Source organism: Chrysemys picta, chromosome 7 (genome assembly GCF_011386835.1).
Source record: "Chrysemys picta bellii isolate R12L10 chromosome 7, ASM1138683v2, whole genome shotgun sequence".
Lineage (NCBI taxonomy): Eukaryota > Metazoa > Chordata > Testudines > Emydidae > Chrysemys > Chrysemys picta.
The window spans coordinates 1776549-1792913 of record NC_088797.1 but is presented as its reverse complement, the minus strand read 5'-3'; the positions used below and the strand labels follow the sequence as shown (position 1 = coordinate 1792913).

At 45.1% G+C, this 16365-nt stretch overlaps 1 protein-coding gene across 4 annotated transcripts in view; it reads left to right on the top strand.

The window, feature by feature from the left end:
- ACOX2 (acyl-CoA oxidase 2) overlaps positions 1–16365 on the top strand; it is a 32598-nt gene that overhangs the window by 4867 nt on the left and 11366 nt on the right. For 2 of the 4 annotated variants that reach the window (XM_005295947.5, XM_024109926.3), the window contains exons 2-11: positions 454–631; positions 1676–1838; positions 5994–6145; positions 7015–7122; positions 8879–8998; positions 9568–9683; positions 10515–10687; positions 12142–12304; positions 13344–13534; positions 15270–15431. In XM_005295947.5, the coding sequence (XP_005296004.2) occupies positions 454–631; positions 1676–1838; positions 5994–6145; positions 7015–7122; positions 8879–8998; positions 9568–9683; positions 10515–10687; positions 12142–12304; positions 13344–13534; positions 15270–15431 (1526 nt within the window). The remainder of the gene's footprint in view (positions 1–453; positions 632–1675; positions 1839–5993; positions 6146–7014; positions 7123–8878; positions 8999–9567; positions 9684–10514; positions 10688–12141; positions 12305–13343; positions 13535–15269; positions 15432–16365) is intronic. The other 2 variants (XM_065552895.1, XM_065552894.1) reach the window with 1 other exon arrangement.

Genomic DNA, 16365 nt, shown 5'->3' with positions numbered 1-16365 from the left:
CTGCCCTGCACACGTAGGATTTTGCCAGGCTGAGTTAGTGTCTGCTTAGTTTCAGAGTAGCAGCCGTGTTAGTCTGTATCCGCAAAAAGAACAGGAGTACTCGTGGCACCTTCGAGATTAACAAATTTATTAGAGCATAAGCTTGGGCTGTAGTCCACGAAAGCTTATGCTCTAATAAATTTGTTAGTCTCTAAGGTGCCACGAGTACTCCTGTTCTTTTTGTCTGCTTAGTGGAAACCAATCAGCTGGTGCTTTTACAGTTCGTTTGGTTGCACAAAACACCACATGATCAGAAAAATCCAGCCAAATAGCGTCAGTCCTCGGGACTAAGCAGAATTCATCCTCCTTGTAAGACCAGCTCCAGACTTGCAAGTAGCTAATGAAAATGCTGCCATAGGGGATGCTCACCTGGGTTTTCGAGGGCTGACTCACTAATTCACCATCTGTTCTCAGGGCTTCCAGCAATCTCAGATGGCCCAGTGGAACAGGAGTGGCTATTTCAGGAGCCCTGGTAGCAGAGATGTGAATCCCGATCTTGAAGCTGAAAGGCAGACTGCCTCCTTCAGCGTGGAGAGGCTCACTGCCATATTGGATGGAGGTGCTGACAACACCAGGACACGGAGGGCAGTGGGTGAGTGGGCTTTAAAAACCTTGATGCTTCCTGGATGAGAGAGACACTTCCATGTCCTTGGTATGTCTGGTTCTTCTCTGCAGTGGTGACTCTTCTATCCCTTGAGGAACCTTCTCCTCAGATTAAGCAATAAAAAATTCAAGCAAAGAAAACATCATAAGGGGCTTTTAGAAAGAGAGAGGCTTGAGCCCAGGATTCTCAGCTGATGTAAGTCAGCCTAACGCCACTGGAGCTACACAAATTTACACCAAACTTTTTGCCCCACTTTTCCTCCTCCAGATCTCTGGGTGACGTCATAGGGTGCAATAAATTAGGCAAAACATATAATTAAAGTTAAGATTTTGTCATGGATATTTTTAATAAAAGTCAGGGACAGGTCACAGGCAATAAAGAAAAAAATCACGGAAGCCGTGACCTGTCCCTGACTTTTACTAAAAATATCCATGACAAAATGGGAAGGGGCCAGGCAGCTGCAGGGTGGCTGGGAGCTCTGGAGCCCCACCACCCGTAGGGGCTCAGAGCTCCAGGGATCCCCCTGCCCCCTCCCCGGCGGCCAGGGAGCTCCAGGGATCCCCCTCCCCAGCGGCCAGGGAGCATGGTTGTTCCATGATTTTTGTGAGAAGGGTGGTGGGTAAAAGGGGCAGCTGTGGAGGGAAAGCTGAGATGCAGCGACAACAAGGGAGAGGGCTGGAGCAAACAGCCAGTCAGCACAGAGCAGAGACAGTCCAGTCCAAATAGCCGATAGTTCACTGAATGTCCAAAGGTCCCTGCTTTAGCTGCTTCAAGTCTCTCTCTCTCCTGTTCTGCTCCACACCCGAGCTGTACTCCCGCCGCACGAGCTCTCCTGTTCTGCTCCACACCCGAGCTGTACTCCCGCCGCGCGAGCTCTCCTGTTCTGCTCCACACCCGAGCTGTACTCCCGCCGCGCGAGCTCTCCTGTTCTGCTCCACACCCGAGCTGTACTCCCGCCGCGCGAGCTCTCCTGTTCTGTTCTACACCCGAGCTGTACTCCCGCCGCGTGAGCTCTCCTGTTCTGTTCTACAGAGGCAGTTATCTACAGCGACCCTGGCTTTAGCAGAGAAAACCAATACTTCCAGAGCCAGAATGAGAGGTATGAAACAGCAGTCAGAAAAGCTGTGTACCTCAAGGAGAAGATGCATCAAATGGGATGGACTGAAGACGGGCCTGAAGTTAAGTACTGCTACAGGTAATGGCTTTAGTATTGTTAATATTATTTTTCTTTAAAAAAAAAAATCTGCTTAAATCACCCCTCCCCCGGTTAAGAGGCTGGAGGCTGCAACTGTTAATGGACTGATTAACAGGGGTTCCCCCACAAGCATGCTACAGATTCTTACTTTAGCCCTGTGCCTGGGAGAAAAGAAAAACATTGGGATAAAACTGCAAGGGAACCACTCAAGAAGTAGCACAGCTGCTCCTGCAAGGTAATAAACGTGACTCAGCACGCTGGAAATGACAGTGATCCAGCTTCCTCCCACTGTCCTTTCACACACACACCCTTCCCTCGAGTGCTGCTTGTGAAGACAGATGCGGCCTGGACGAACTCAGGCCGGGCTCCCAACTCACGTGGTCCTTTTAAACAATCCACCAGGACAACCAGAAACACGTTAAAAATTCCGAGTTAAAATGTGAGAGTGGAAGGTAAGCGCTTACCAGTGAGGTGGTGGCATGAGACCCGGCACGATAACTCCAATTCCCCATGAAAAGTTCTCGTCCCCGCAGCTGAAGACAGAGAATGCCGCCCCAACTGATTTTTTAAGTCTCTTCCATATGATAAAACGCTACTCAAATGAAAGGCCAGTAGTATGACACTCTGACGACGTGGTTTGCAAACAGTCACTGCAGCTCAGCTTCTGAATTCATGAAAAAGGCAGGGACTTTACAAAGTTGTTGGAGAAGTTCAATTTTTTAATAAAAAAAAGTTTGGTTTGTGTATTTATTTAGTTATATGCATAAAGGGGGAAAGCTGCTATCCTGGGCTCTAGGCGCCTTTGCTATCATTTTTAAATGCAATGACAAAATAACCAGCGGCTTTCCCCAAACCAGAAAATAGCCAATCGCACTCGTATGATACCCACCATACCTGCTTTCATCAGCCCCTTTCCCCATTGACATCCATGGGACTGGTCATGTGCTTCCAGTTAAGCGTGTGCATAAGTGCTTTGTTGAAACAGGGCCGGAACACAGAGTGCCTTGCAGGAGGACTGAGTCCCTGGCCTGCATCTCAGATATAATCACTTGGCAAGTTCTGCAAAGAGCCCAGTGACTCACAGTGTGGGAGATAGTGAAACAGTGGCAAGTATCTCTAAAAACTGTTTTGAAAATTCATTTTTAATAATGTATATTCCTAGCTAGCTAGCTAAAGAGTGTATCACTGCTGTGCTGTGCAATCTTCCTTCACGCATTCCCTTACACACATTTCTCCCCGCCACCTCCCACCCTAGGTGATCGTGAAGCTCTCCGAGGTCCTGTATAACAGGAAGGGGATGATCATTTATTAAAGAGAACAGGTGTCCATCAGTTTTTAACAGAGGTTCCTCTGGTGGCACTGCAGTAAAACAAGGGGGTGCAAATAATCTAAGGCAGTGGTCCCCAACCTTTTTCATCAGGCAGACGCCAGACGACGAGCCACGGAGGAACGTGGCGGTGGACGAGCATCCGCCGAAATGCCACCGACAAGCAGCAACGTCAATCGGCGGCATTTCGGTGGCGACGCATCTGGATGACGCTGCTTCTCGGCGGCATTTTGGCAGATGCTTGTCCGCCGGCCAGTACGTGGGTGCACTTAGACGCCCCACAGGCACCGCGTTAGGGACCCTGATCTAAGGAGATAGTTCTGATCAATCAGCTCCACTGGGCAAAGATTTCTACATGTGACAAAAGGTGAGCTACCTTCTATGCAGAAGGAGAAACTCCAGAAGGAAGGTTTCAGCGTGGTAGCCGTGTTAGTCAACAAAAAGAACAGGAGTACTTGTGGCACCTTAGAGACTAACAAATTTATTTGAGCATAAGCTTTCGTGGGCTAGAACCCACTTCATCGGATGCATGCAGTGGAAAATACAATAGGAAGTTATATATACACAGAGAACATGAAAAAATGGGTGTTGCCAAACCAACTATAATGAGAGTAATCAATTAAGGTGGGCTATTATCAGCAGGAGAAAAAAAAACTTTTGTAGTGATAATCAGGGTGGCCCATTTCCAACAGTTGACAAGAAGGTGTGAGTAACAGTGGGGGAAAAATAGCATGTGGAAATAGTTTTTACTTTGTGTAATGACCCATCCACTCCCAGTCTTTATTCAAGCCTAATTTAATGGTGTCCAATTTGCAAATTAATTCCAACTCAGCAGTCTCTCATTGGAGTCTGTTTCTGAAGTTTTTGTTGTTGTAATATTGCGACTTTGAGGTCTGTAATCTAGTGACCAGGGAGACTGAAGTGTTCTCCAACTGGTTTTTGAATGTTATAATTCTTGACATCTGATTTGTGTCCATTTATTCTTTTACATAGAGACTGTCCGGTTTGGCCAATGTACATGGCAGAGGGGCATTGCTGGCACATGATGCCATATATCACATTGGTAGATGTGCAGGTGAACAAGCCCCTGATGGTGTGGCTGATGTGATTAGGTCCTATGATGTTGTCCCTTGAATAGATATGCCGACAGAGTTGTCAACGGGCTTTGTTGCAAGGATAGGTTCCTGGGTTAGTGTTTTTGTTGTGTGGTTGCTGGTGAGTATTTGCTTCAGGTTTGGGGGCTGTCTATAAGCAAGGACTGGCCTGTCTCCCAAGATCTTTGAGAGTGAGGGATCGTCCTTCAGGATAGGTTGTAGATCCTTGATGATGCGCTGGAGAGGTTTTAGTTGGGGGCTGTAGGTGACGGCTAGTGGCGTTCTGTTACTTTCTTTGTTGGGCCTCTCCTGTAGTAGGTGACTTCTGGGTATTCTTCTGGCTCTGTCAATCTGTTTCTTCACTTCAGCAGGTGGTTATTGTAGTTGTAGGAATGCTTGATAGAGATCTTGTAGGTGTTTGTCTCTGTCTGAGGGGTTGGAGCAAATGCGGTTGTATCTTAGAGCTTAGCTGTAGACAATGGATCGTGTGGTGTGGTCTGGATGAAAGCTGGAGGCATGTAGGTAAGTATAGTGGTCAGTAGGTTTCCAGTATAGGGTGGTGTTTATGTGACCATCGCTTATTAGCACTGTAATGTCTAGGAAGTGGACCTCTTGTGTGGACTGGTCCAGGCTGAGGTTGATGGTGGGATGGAAATTGTTGAAATCTTGGTGGAATTCCTCAAGGGCTTCTTTTCCATGGGTCCAGATGATGAAGATGTCATCAATGTAGCGCAAGTAGAGTAGGGGCGTTAGGGGACGAGAGCTGAGAAAGCGTTGTTCTAAATCAGCCATAAAAATGTTGGCATACTGTGGGGCCATGCGGGTACCCATAGCAGTGCCGCTGCCTTGAAGGTATACATTGTCCCCAAATGTGAAATAGTTGTGGGTGAGGACAAAGTCACAAAGTTCAGCCACCAGGTTTCCCGTGACATTAGCAGGGATACGGACCCATGGAAAAGTACTCCTCATTCTTTTTTCCAGAAGGAAGGTATTTCAGACTCCTTCTACCTCTTCTCACTGTTTCTATTTTATAAAAAAAAATTAAATATTTTACAAAAGAGAAATTTTCACCATGTGCTACTGAAATGACATTATCTAAGTTCCTATGGACTGCGGAACTTCAGAATGTGCCATTCTGGGATGGCACCATGCAGTTGAGCCGGCTGGCATGTCATCAGAGGAACTGACTAGACATTTTTTTTAAAAATTAGGTACGTTCAAAGTTGTCTAAGTCCTAAGTGACAGCAGTTGCAGTTCAGTCTGTTCCAGCTAAAATCAGTGATGTTTTTGATTGTGATTTAAATAGAAGGAAGAGGAAAGATGAAAGGGGGAAAAGAGAAGAAAGGGTTAATAAACATCAAAGAAAGTTTAGGGGTTGGATGGTGTTTTTTAGAATCTCAGTTCAATACTACTAAGCTGATCTGAAAAGAGAGAGAACACCTTTCCACATTGCCAATTAAAAGACAAGGGAGGTGTAATTATCAAACAAATGACTCTCAAGCAAGGTATGCTATTAAAGACAAAATGGAACCAGCTTTGAAGGATTATTTTTCTCGCACTTCCTGTGTAGATGCGTTATGTTACAAAATTAATTCAAAAGATCAGTAACAATGGGAACTCAGAACTGGTATGTGCTGAAGATGGTTTAAAATTCCTTATGCATTTGCACTGTTGCATTAACAATATTCTTGGAACAAGTACTCATGCAGAATACTGTCCATACGTTCCTTCCAGGGCACTTGGCGGAGACCTAGCATTTAACATCCACCGAGTCTTTAAGAGCAGTATCTTGGCCCTGGGAACAGATGAACAGATTGCCAAGTGGATCCCACTTGCTGACAAATATCACATTATAGGAACCTATGCTCAGACTGAATTGGGACATGGTAAGTCTACAGAGAAAATGTAGCATGTCCTTAGGAAGAAAACCACTGGCCCAGATGTTACAATTGGTGTAAACTGGCTCAGCCTCATGGACTTCATCTTAGGATATGTCCGAAGATTGTTTACAACGTGAGGCACCTTTTGGGGAAATGAGCTGCTCCCACCCAAAACATTTCAGAGACTTGAGTTTAGCGGTTGTGGAGCTGTTCATCTGTGGATTGCATGAGAGTCCCAAAGGAAGAGGAAAAGCCTCTCTCGCTGTATAGAGATGGCAGGAAAAAAATGAGTGTCAGAGAAAGTCTGCTGAGCTGAGTTTTGCTTTTTGATTCTGAAAAGTTCAAGTGGTGGAAGGGGAAGACTTGGATGCCAGAAAACTGGGATCCAAGAGGAGCACCCTCATCCCGGGAGTTGGTTGGGAGGATATATTTGGTTCTACATTTTCTATTCCTGGGAGAGGGATTTGCCAGGTTGCATCAAGGGTAGATGCGCCTGGAAGATGGGTTTTAGGGTAGCACTCGCCAGAGAGTAAACCACAAACATTTGGGGAATGTCCGTACTAGCTTCCAGAAAGGTGTAACTACTTCAAGTTAAGTGGCAAACTTAACTTAAGGAAAAACTGTAGTGTAAAAGAACTCCAGAAGCTACAGAACTACAGGTTGGGCCCAGCCGAGAGCTGCAAGAGCCTGCACTGAATGCACAATCTCTTGCAGATCCTTCTCCAAGAGGAAGGGGTCTGGTAGGAAGGGGGAGCTAACGATCTACCGGAGGTCCAGTGTCACTTTTCTGCAGTGAGGCCTCGAGGACGGGGTGTCTGTCTCTCCGATGACCCTTCTGACATACTGAGGGATTATGTCCATTTATCTTTGTGCAGGGACATTTCTTCGGGGTTTGGAGACAACAGCGATTTTTGACATTTCCACTCAGGAATTTACACTGAATACACCAAAGATCTCTGCAATGAAGTGGTGGCCTGGAGACTGTAAGTACCAAACTCGGAATTACACTCTAGTGTTCCTAGTCTGCACCGTTCAGTCACTATCCCCTCCCGCTGCCCGATTAACTCATCATGTGGGTGTCAAGGCTGCCTCTGCTTGCCCCCTAAAACACATTGGGATTACATTTTAAAGCTGAGCTTTGTGACTGGGTGAGCCACGTGTTGTAAATATTTATTCATATATTTAAAAGTCAAAATGGACCACTGTGATCATCTAGACTGACCTCCTGCCCAACAGAGGCCAGAGGGGCCCACCCAGTGACTCCTGCTATGCAGGGAGTCATTCTGCTCTGCTCCAAGTGACACTGCGAGCCCAGTGACTTGTGGCTGAACTAAAGCAGATCTTGGAATTACTTCCAGTCTCAATTTAAAGACTCAAGTGATAGTGAATTGATCACCCCCATTGAGAAGTTGTTCCACAGGTTAATTATCCCCCACTGTGAAACGTTTCACCCTCTCTCCAATGAAACATGTCTAGCTTCTACTTCCAGTGCCTGGATCTTGTTAAGCCTTTGGGTCAGTCTACACTGCAACTGGAGATGTGATTGCAGCATGTGTAGACACAGCTCAAGAAGCTTTAACCTAGCACCTTTGGGAAGCGGCGGTAACATGGGCTGCAGCATGGGCAGTTCCATCCTGCCTGGGACCCTGGGTACTCACTTGGTTGGCTACTCCGCGGTGCCATGGTGTCACTGCTGTTGATACTCTTGCTAGCTTGGGTACATCTACACATGCTGCAAGCGCGCCTCCAAATGCAGTGTGGAAATGCAGACCCTTTGCCTGCTGTAGCAAAGAGCTCCCTCCAGTGGTGTGCAGTGATCACTCAATGCTTAAGGGGCTTGCAAGAGCTCTGCTTTATTCTGTGTCCAGTTCCAACTGACGGTGTTTAACAAGAGCTTCACCAGCATCTGTCTGAGACGCTCAGCCCTGAAAGCCACAGTCCCCAATACCACAAGTGGCAGATGTCTTCTCCCTGCGTAGGCACTCACGGAGCACAATGAACCCTGCGGTCAGTTTGCTACCAGTAGGTGGCAGGCTTTCCCAAAGTACCTTTAGAAATTAGAAATCAGCGAAAGGACCAGGCTTTGTCCCCTCAGTCCACATGCAGAAGGAAGGAAGGAAGGAAGGAATAGTTTTCTGGTTACAGAGAAGGATGGAACCAGGAGCTGTGGGATCAGGACATTCATTTCTTGTGCTTGTTTCCTTACCTGCAACACTGGGCTAACACACACAGTACCCCCTCTGCAGGGTGTTGAGGCGCCAAATTCGCTAATGTCTGGAAAGCTACAGCAGTGCAGAGAATCAGCACCTGTACTCACAAGCCAGTGTCTCAGGTTCCCCTTGGTTTGAGGATGGCACATTCCACACACAACTGCAGAACCCAAGGCAATTATACAAAACACTTAGCATTTCAATAACATCTTAAATATTCTAGGACCTGCATGAGCCTTAACTATTTACATAGATGAGTCTCCTCATTCCAAAGGGAAACTGAGGCAGGAGGATTAAGTGATTTGCCCAAGAAAATCCAGAAAATGAACAGTGCTAGAAGAACTACTCAGGGACTTCCTGGCTCCCAAGGTCCCTGCTCAATCCACTAGATCACATCTTCCTCAAGGGACCATTCACTATCGACTACTCCATGTGTTACATCAAAGAGAACCAATGTCTGCTGCATTTAACTGTAAAAGCATTTATTGTATCTAATCTTAGAGAAACCTGGTATTCTTTCCCCTTCTAGTGGGCAGATCAGCAACCCACGCTGTGGTTTTTGCCCAGTTGTATATTAAAGGAAAGTGCTACGGTTTGCATGCCTTCATCCTGCAGATCCGCAGCCTTCGTGACCATTCACCTGCACCAGGTAATTTACTCCAGATCCTACAGTGATGCTTCAGTGTCCTTGTCTAGTTCACTCTCAACATATTTTCTAAACACTGGGCCTGAATTGTGAATAGTCCTACCTGGACACCGGACAATTGTCCCAATGTAGGACCAAGAACTTATAAAGATATTCCTGAATTTTCGGGTGGGGGGTCACAAGCGATGCTTACAATTGTCAAACATTGGCCCAGCATAGCTATAAATACCCCAAGCCCTTTAACTGAAGAATCATTGGTAATGCCCTTTGGCAGCTTCAACGTAAATCTACTTTCAATTGTGAAATGTCAAGGCTCCCAGGTGTGCTGCTGTAACCAGTTTTGGTATTCAAACCCTATTCCCCAGGCAGCACCTATAAATCGGTAGATAGGTAAGGTGGGCAGACAGCCCTTTGGGACTCAGTTAATTTTCCCCATGGTGTGAGGGAGGTTTCTTCAAAGGAAGGGCCAGGGAGTTGAATTTTACCTTGTGCTAGATCTACAAACCTACTGAAGTATTAAGAAAAATAAAGTTCCAGTGGAAGTAAACAGAATCCATTTTCCCATTCTTTAGGGGTTATTGTGGGAGACATCGGTCCCAAAATGAATTTTGAACACATTGACAATGGTTATCTTATGCTGCAGAACATTAATATTCCTAGAGAAAACATGCTAAGCAGATTCTCTCAGGTACGTGATGCATTAAATTACAAACACCTCAAGCAGATCCTATAACATCTAGATTTATGGCAAAATTTTATACTCAGATGTGCATGCAACTTCAATTGAAATCACTGGGAATTGTAGATGAGGGTATTTACCTGTATCCTAAATGTACTCTGTACATCAGGAGTCACACGTTAGCGGTTAAGGCAGCGGCTCCCGAACATTTTCCCTGCATGATCCCGTTTTTAGATGTATCGCCTCCCGCAGCCCCAGACAGGATGGAGGACGCCATTTAAAAATGGCAGCCTCTGTGCAGCGTGATCTTGCACACACAGTACATGCCAAGTCATGCTGCGTGGAGGATGCCATGTTGCTTTAGAAAATGGCATCCTCTGCACAGTGTGACTCCCACACGCACGGTGTGTGTGTGAAGTCATGCTGCATGGAAGGTGTCATTTTGTAGAGCAAATAGCCTCTTCCATGCAGCATGACCTCACACGTATGGTGTGCGAGAGGTTGTGCCGTGCAGAGAATACCATTTTGTAAAATGGTATCCTCCACACATGCAGGATTGCTACAACCTCATTCGCTGATGGAGTGACCCCGCTTGGGGGTCACAACCCACAGTTTGGGAACCGCTGAGATAAGAATTATGATGCAGGCAAAATATATTGGTGTCAGCAGAAGAAAGAGCATGTGTATCTTAAAATGGGTACTTTAGCCCTTAGATACTGGAACATTTAGCTCCATGTTCATTTTGCTCAACACAAAATGACCACAGAACCATCTATTTTACTGAAGCCAACTATTGCCCTCCGTGGCTGCTGTTTTATTTCTCTGTATTTCAAAGTCTAGGTTCTACCAGATGGCACCTACATGAAACAAGGGTCCGATAAGATTAATTACTTGACCATGATCATAACACGTGTTCAGATTCTTTGGACTGAAGTTATACCCATGCTGTTGAAGGCCTGCACCATCGCCATCAGATATTCGGTGGTTCGCCGGCAGTCCAAGTTGAACCCGGGGTAATGGCATGTGGATAAACAAGGGGGACAGGTGCAGTGTCACAGTGTGCCCCCCTTCTCTATTTTCTGCCTTTATTCTGGTCTCCTTTCACACGTGATCTCATCACCATGCCATCAGTTTATTCCCCTTTCTATTTGAGGAAGGAAATCAACATCTTCCATCGCTATTTATACTAACAGCTTTTCAGCCAAATCCTAGAAGATCCCATTCACAATTATTGTCTCAGATAAGACCCAAGCTTTATGTTTATATAATCCAACAGCCAGGAAAGATCACTTATTGTCTCCCTGATTGGCCGCCCTTCATGATTACATAATCCAGCAGAATCCTGAAAGAGACACTGATGGGATAGAGAATTCTTCTTCAGTCCCATTCTATTAATGGATGAGACATTAAACTGATTCCCTAGTGAACGCAGTGTAGCGATGTCATTCCCAAACCTGAAGAAGAGCTCTGTGTAGCTCAAAAGCGTCTCTCTTTCACCAACAGTTGGTCCAATAAAAGATATTTCCTCACCCACTCTGTCCCTAGTGAATAGCTACGTTGTACGGTGCATATAGTGCAGAATTTTTATTAGCATTATAAGTCCCTGTGTAATGACTGCGTTAGATGGCTATTGTCCAATTGACTTAGACCCAAAACTTTAAACACTTTCATGATTTCTTTTTCTTTTAGAATTCCAGTGAAAACAAAGTCTCCTTCAAATGTGCAAACACTGCACCACTTTGCTAATAGGAAGCTGACTAGTTTAGTTTCATTGACAAGCTCAATTTTGGGCAAAAACTAAATACAGAAAAAAAGTGAAGAATAAATTAGACTATTAAAAAAAGCTGTAAGGTCCAAATATTTTCGTAAGAAATGCAGGGTTTGACCCACAGGATAGGCATCATATGCTTTTATAATCTTTAATATAACAGTGCACATTAAAAAAAATACACATTCTGTATTCAAGAGAGCTTTTGAAATGTAATAATTTGGATTGGACTGTTAATACTGCTAATAGCACAAGACAATCTGTAAGTGTGTGTCTCTGTGTAAGGAAGTTGTTGCTGTTGCTAGGGCTTTTCCATTTCTTTTTTCGATTATTCTTTCCCCCAGTTGAAGAAGAAATTTTGCTAAAGCACCTTTAACCTTCTGTGCCTTTATTACAGAAACATCGGCAGGAGTTGGTCAGTTTGAGCTGCTTTCAGACCAGAGGATCCTGCCTTAGGGTGACCGGATGTCCCGATTTTATAGGGACAGTCCCAATTTGTGGGTCTTTTTCTTATATAGGCTCCTATTACCCCCCAACCCCTGTCCCAATTTTTCACATTTGCTGTCTGGTCACCCTATCCTGCCTGCAAAGCAAAAATACTTTGGGGTCCTTAGATTACAAAGACATTTCAAACTAAACTAATAATTATTGCTATCCACAGCTTTCCATACTTTATAATCATAAATCATCTTCCTGCAGTGACCCAGAGGCAAAAATTCTAGACTACCAGACTCAGCAACAGAAGTTAGTACCTCTGCTAGCAACAGCCTATGCCTTTCATTTCATGAACGGCTACGTGAACGAGTTCTACAACAAAGGATACACAGAGATCAAACAGGAGAATTTTGATTCACTACCTGAGGTAATTTGCAACAAAAATAATAAAATAATCATTACTATTATTTGCAGACTGTGCATTTTAATCCCTAGATCTCACAACTAATTTACAAAGCACCCCACTAGACAGATGGGAAAATGAAGGACTAGGATGTTAAATGATTTGCCCAAGGCCCACAGTGAGATTACAACTCAGATCTGGACATCCAGAGTTATCTGCATGCAAAAGACAACATTTGAAAGGTTTTTTAACTTGAGAAAACATTGTTTCAATGATCCGATAGCTCAACGTGGCTCAGATTTACTTCAGTCTTTCCACACTCACAAAAAATTCACTTCTGGGCTAGGGTTGCTAATGTTGGTTGCACATATTCCTGGAGGTTTCATCACATGACAATCTTGAATTAAAGATTAATCTTTAATTCCTGGAACCTCCTGGAGGGTTGGCAACCCTGTTCTGGGCTGAGAATCAGTATGTAACTTTTGGGGCAAACCAGTGAGTGCCTGTAAACTGGGGCGAGGGGCACACTCAGGACAGGTGGAACAAGGCGTGAAGAGGTGAGGCGGGGGCGGAGCAGAAAGAGGCAGACCAGGCCTGGGCCCTTGGGGAAGGGGGCGGGGGTTGAGGAAGCCGGAGCCTGAGACTCCTCCATGTGAATGCTGCGGCATGAACTAAAAGGTATCTAGTTCGCATTAACGCACTCCTCTTGAAACAGGACTAAGTTAATGCAAGAGAGTTACAGTGTAGGAATGCTGCAAGTCACCTGCCCATAGTCCAAACTGCAGGGCCACGTAGACACAGCCTATGAATCACCTGGCAGCAGGGTTTAGAAAAAGTGGACATGGTCTGAGCATGTGCAAATTTGCAAGGACACAAATGGACAAAAAATCGGGCCCTTGAGTTTGCAAGTACATGCAGCCAGAGGACCGACACTAACGAAGTCAGACGTACCAGAGAATACCGTAATTTAGCTTTTTGTAAACTTTTAATGGCCTTAATCACATTAATTGTGTGGCCAAAGGCCAAACTCCTTCACTGTTAACAATGTATCTGCTTTATACAGCTTCATGCGCTTACTTCAGGCCTTAAAGCCATAATTACAGAGTACTGCACGGCCGGAGCGGAGGTCTGTCTCAGGGCCTGTGGAGGACATGGTTACTCTGCACTGAGTGGACTCCCTTTTTTGTATACTAAACTAGCAGCTTCTTGTACTTACGAAGGGGAAAACACAGTTCTGTTCCTGCAGACTGCCAGGTAACTGTTCAGCCCTGTTTGTTTAATAACCTGCCTCCTAGTCCTCTCGCTCCCTACAGCATCTTCTCCAAAGCAGTTAAGGACATCAGCAGCTTTCCTATAATGCAAGCCCAAATCAAACCCATTTCACAAACGATTCAGTTTTCACTCCCACAGGCAGGAAAGGAGGGGGACTAGTCACTGTCCGTCCCTAGCGCTTGAGATTCCATGGGGATGGGGATTGTAAACAATTGGCTACATTGTACCTACCTCAAGATCCTGTCATTGGGAGGTGAAGTGAAAATACCCCTCCACACGATAAGTTAGGGAAAGAGTTTTCAATTGAATTTGTTGCCTTTTAAAGTAATTTTAAAATAAGCTTAAATTTCGAGAAATTAAACTTGTTCCACTTAGACCAGGCTGTGGCATGATGTTGTTTTCCCTTGGATACATAGTCTACTAATTATCTGCAGTGAATAAAACACAGTAGAGGTGTTTTACTAATTGGAGTAATAAAACATGCACTTAGCTAAAATGGGAAAAATCTAGTCCATGTCCTGAGAGAGAGAGAGAGATCCACACCACACCCCCACCACTACCCACCTGCTGCATTTGCTGGCAGTACCAGCAGCAATGCCACAGATAGGACGGACTCAGAAATGACCTCTGTACTGTAGAGTATTACTCCTGGAGATGGTCCATCCAGGTCAGGGCTGAGCCACATCAATGGGACTTGGTGGTGAAGCTCACACTGCTTGTCTGTCTGTCTGTCTACCTGTCCGCGGAAAAAGAGCTTCAGTATTTGGGGCTCTCATGCCAGCATCTTTCATGCTCATGCACAGGTTTTTTTTATTATTATTATTATTAAGGGGATAAATGCACCAAACACAAATTGGTTTTAACTTTCCTAGTTTTGTGGCTCATGCAGTTTTAAAGAGAATTATCTAATTATCACACAGATGGAATCATGTTAACAGCAATAGCAATTCTAAGCATTCATCAGGACTCAAACATTAGACAGACCCTGTGGAAAGCCAGGCCCATCACATCAGCTTACTGCAAACAGCACACAGAAAACAAAATTCCTGTTAACGGGTGGGTTTTAGATTTTTCACGGGACACGTAACTCACTGCTTCTCCCTCACCACACAGAGAGGCTCATGACACCTTCCAGTAGTTTGCACAGAACAAACAGGTTCAGTGCAGCCTATTGCAACAGATTCTTTAAGGATGCGTGTCCTAAAATGACAACTAAACTAAAATTCGACCCGGGTTTGAAGTCCACTAGTTAAGCCAGACTCACAAAGCCATGTTCTTTCTCCAAGCTCTGTGCACCACTGAAGCGGAGTGTGTGGCTCCCGTAGAGGAGTGGGGAGCAGCTTGGGTTAAGCAGCAGCAGAAAGGAGTCATTGCTTAACAAGTGGTGGAGGGCCTGTCCAGCCCTGCTTGGTTAGCTGGATGTCAAATGTGATGCAGTCTGGGTGGGGATGCACAGGAGGAGACAGGAGCTTGTGACAGGGAAATGAGGAACTTCTTTCCCCACCTCATACCAGAGGAGAAAGGGTCCTACATTTTGACAGTGACTCCCCAGATTTCCAAACCATGACCCGGTATGTATTCAAATACACTTCCCAGGGTTTGCATCTGGCTTCAGCTGAAGAAGCCTCAGGTCTCCTTAAGAGTGGTCACTTTCAGGACATGGTGCAATTTTGGAAACATCCCGCGATGAGGACCCATTCTGTTACCCTGTTGTCAGGTTTCTGGTAAAGTGCCTTGCAGCAGTTCACTCCGGCCAGCCCATCCCTCCATCGGCTGCCTATTTGTATTCAGTGGACTCTGGAAAGTGTCAGGCATGGACCAAGATGGACTTTCTCAGACCAGACATTTACGGAGAGGCCTATCGGCACAGAGCAACCAGGTCAGTTGGGCTGGAGGAGAAACTTTTCCAAGTTTAACATTCAAGTAGTCTTTGAATTCAAATCCTTCATCACAAATAAGGAAACCACCAAAATCAGCTTCTTAGCTTAAAAAAAGGAGACGGTAGTTTAAATTCAGCAAAAACCTGTCTCATGCCGTTCTCGCAGAAATGAAGATTCCGCCCTTTCCTCGTGGTACCCTTGCAAGTGAGTCAGTTTTCCCTGCTCCAGATCCCACTAATATTAAACTTCTAATGCAGAATAGTAGGATTTTTAAAGCCATGCAGAATACGTAACAGCTAGCATATTCTGAGCAGCATTGGGTTCTAAAATAAAAATAAAAATCACTAGAAATACACGTCACCAAATGGAATCTCTGCCATCCAGAGAGACTGCTGGGCAATTTAACTCTGTGCCATTCTAAATGTTGCCAAGAAAAATAAAACATCAGATGCTTAGGAAACTAATTCCTTCTCCAAATTGTCTCTCTAGCACAATGGAGCTCCAACTCGGATTCTAGCCATTGAGTACTACAGCAAATTAATAATAATGATACAAGTCCACACATCTATAGGTTATACACATTTACAGATCGAGTGATGTCGCGGGTCTCTGGAACCAGGAAAACACTGCAAGCCAAATCCTCCTCCTGTTTACACGAACATAAATGCAGAGTACCTCCCCTGAAGTCACTGTAGATTCATACTGTAGGACATTAGAACAGTATCTGGCCCCGTGTACTGAAGGCAGCAGTGTTGGAGACAATCAGTTATAAATACTGTCACAATTTCTTTCAATCCATTGCTCGCTCTCTCGCCTCATTCAGAAGCTAAAGAAAATTCACATGGGTCCCAGCTAAACAGAGATGTGAGCTGCTCTGGGTGGAGGTCCTTTAGTGGGTGAGTTGCCCGAATGCTTTTCTCTGACTTGTGGTTA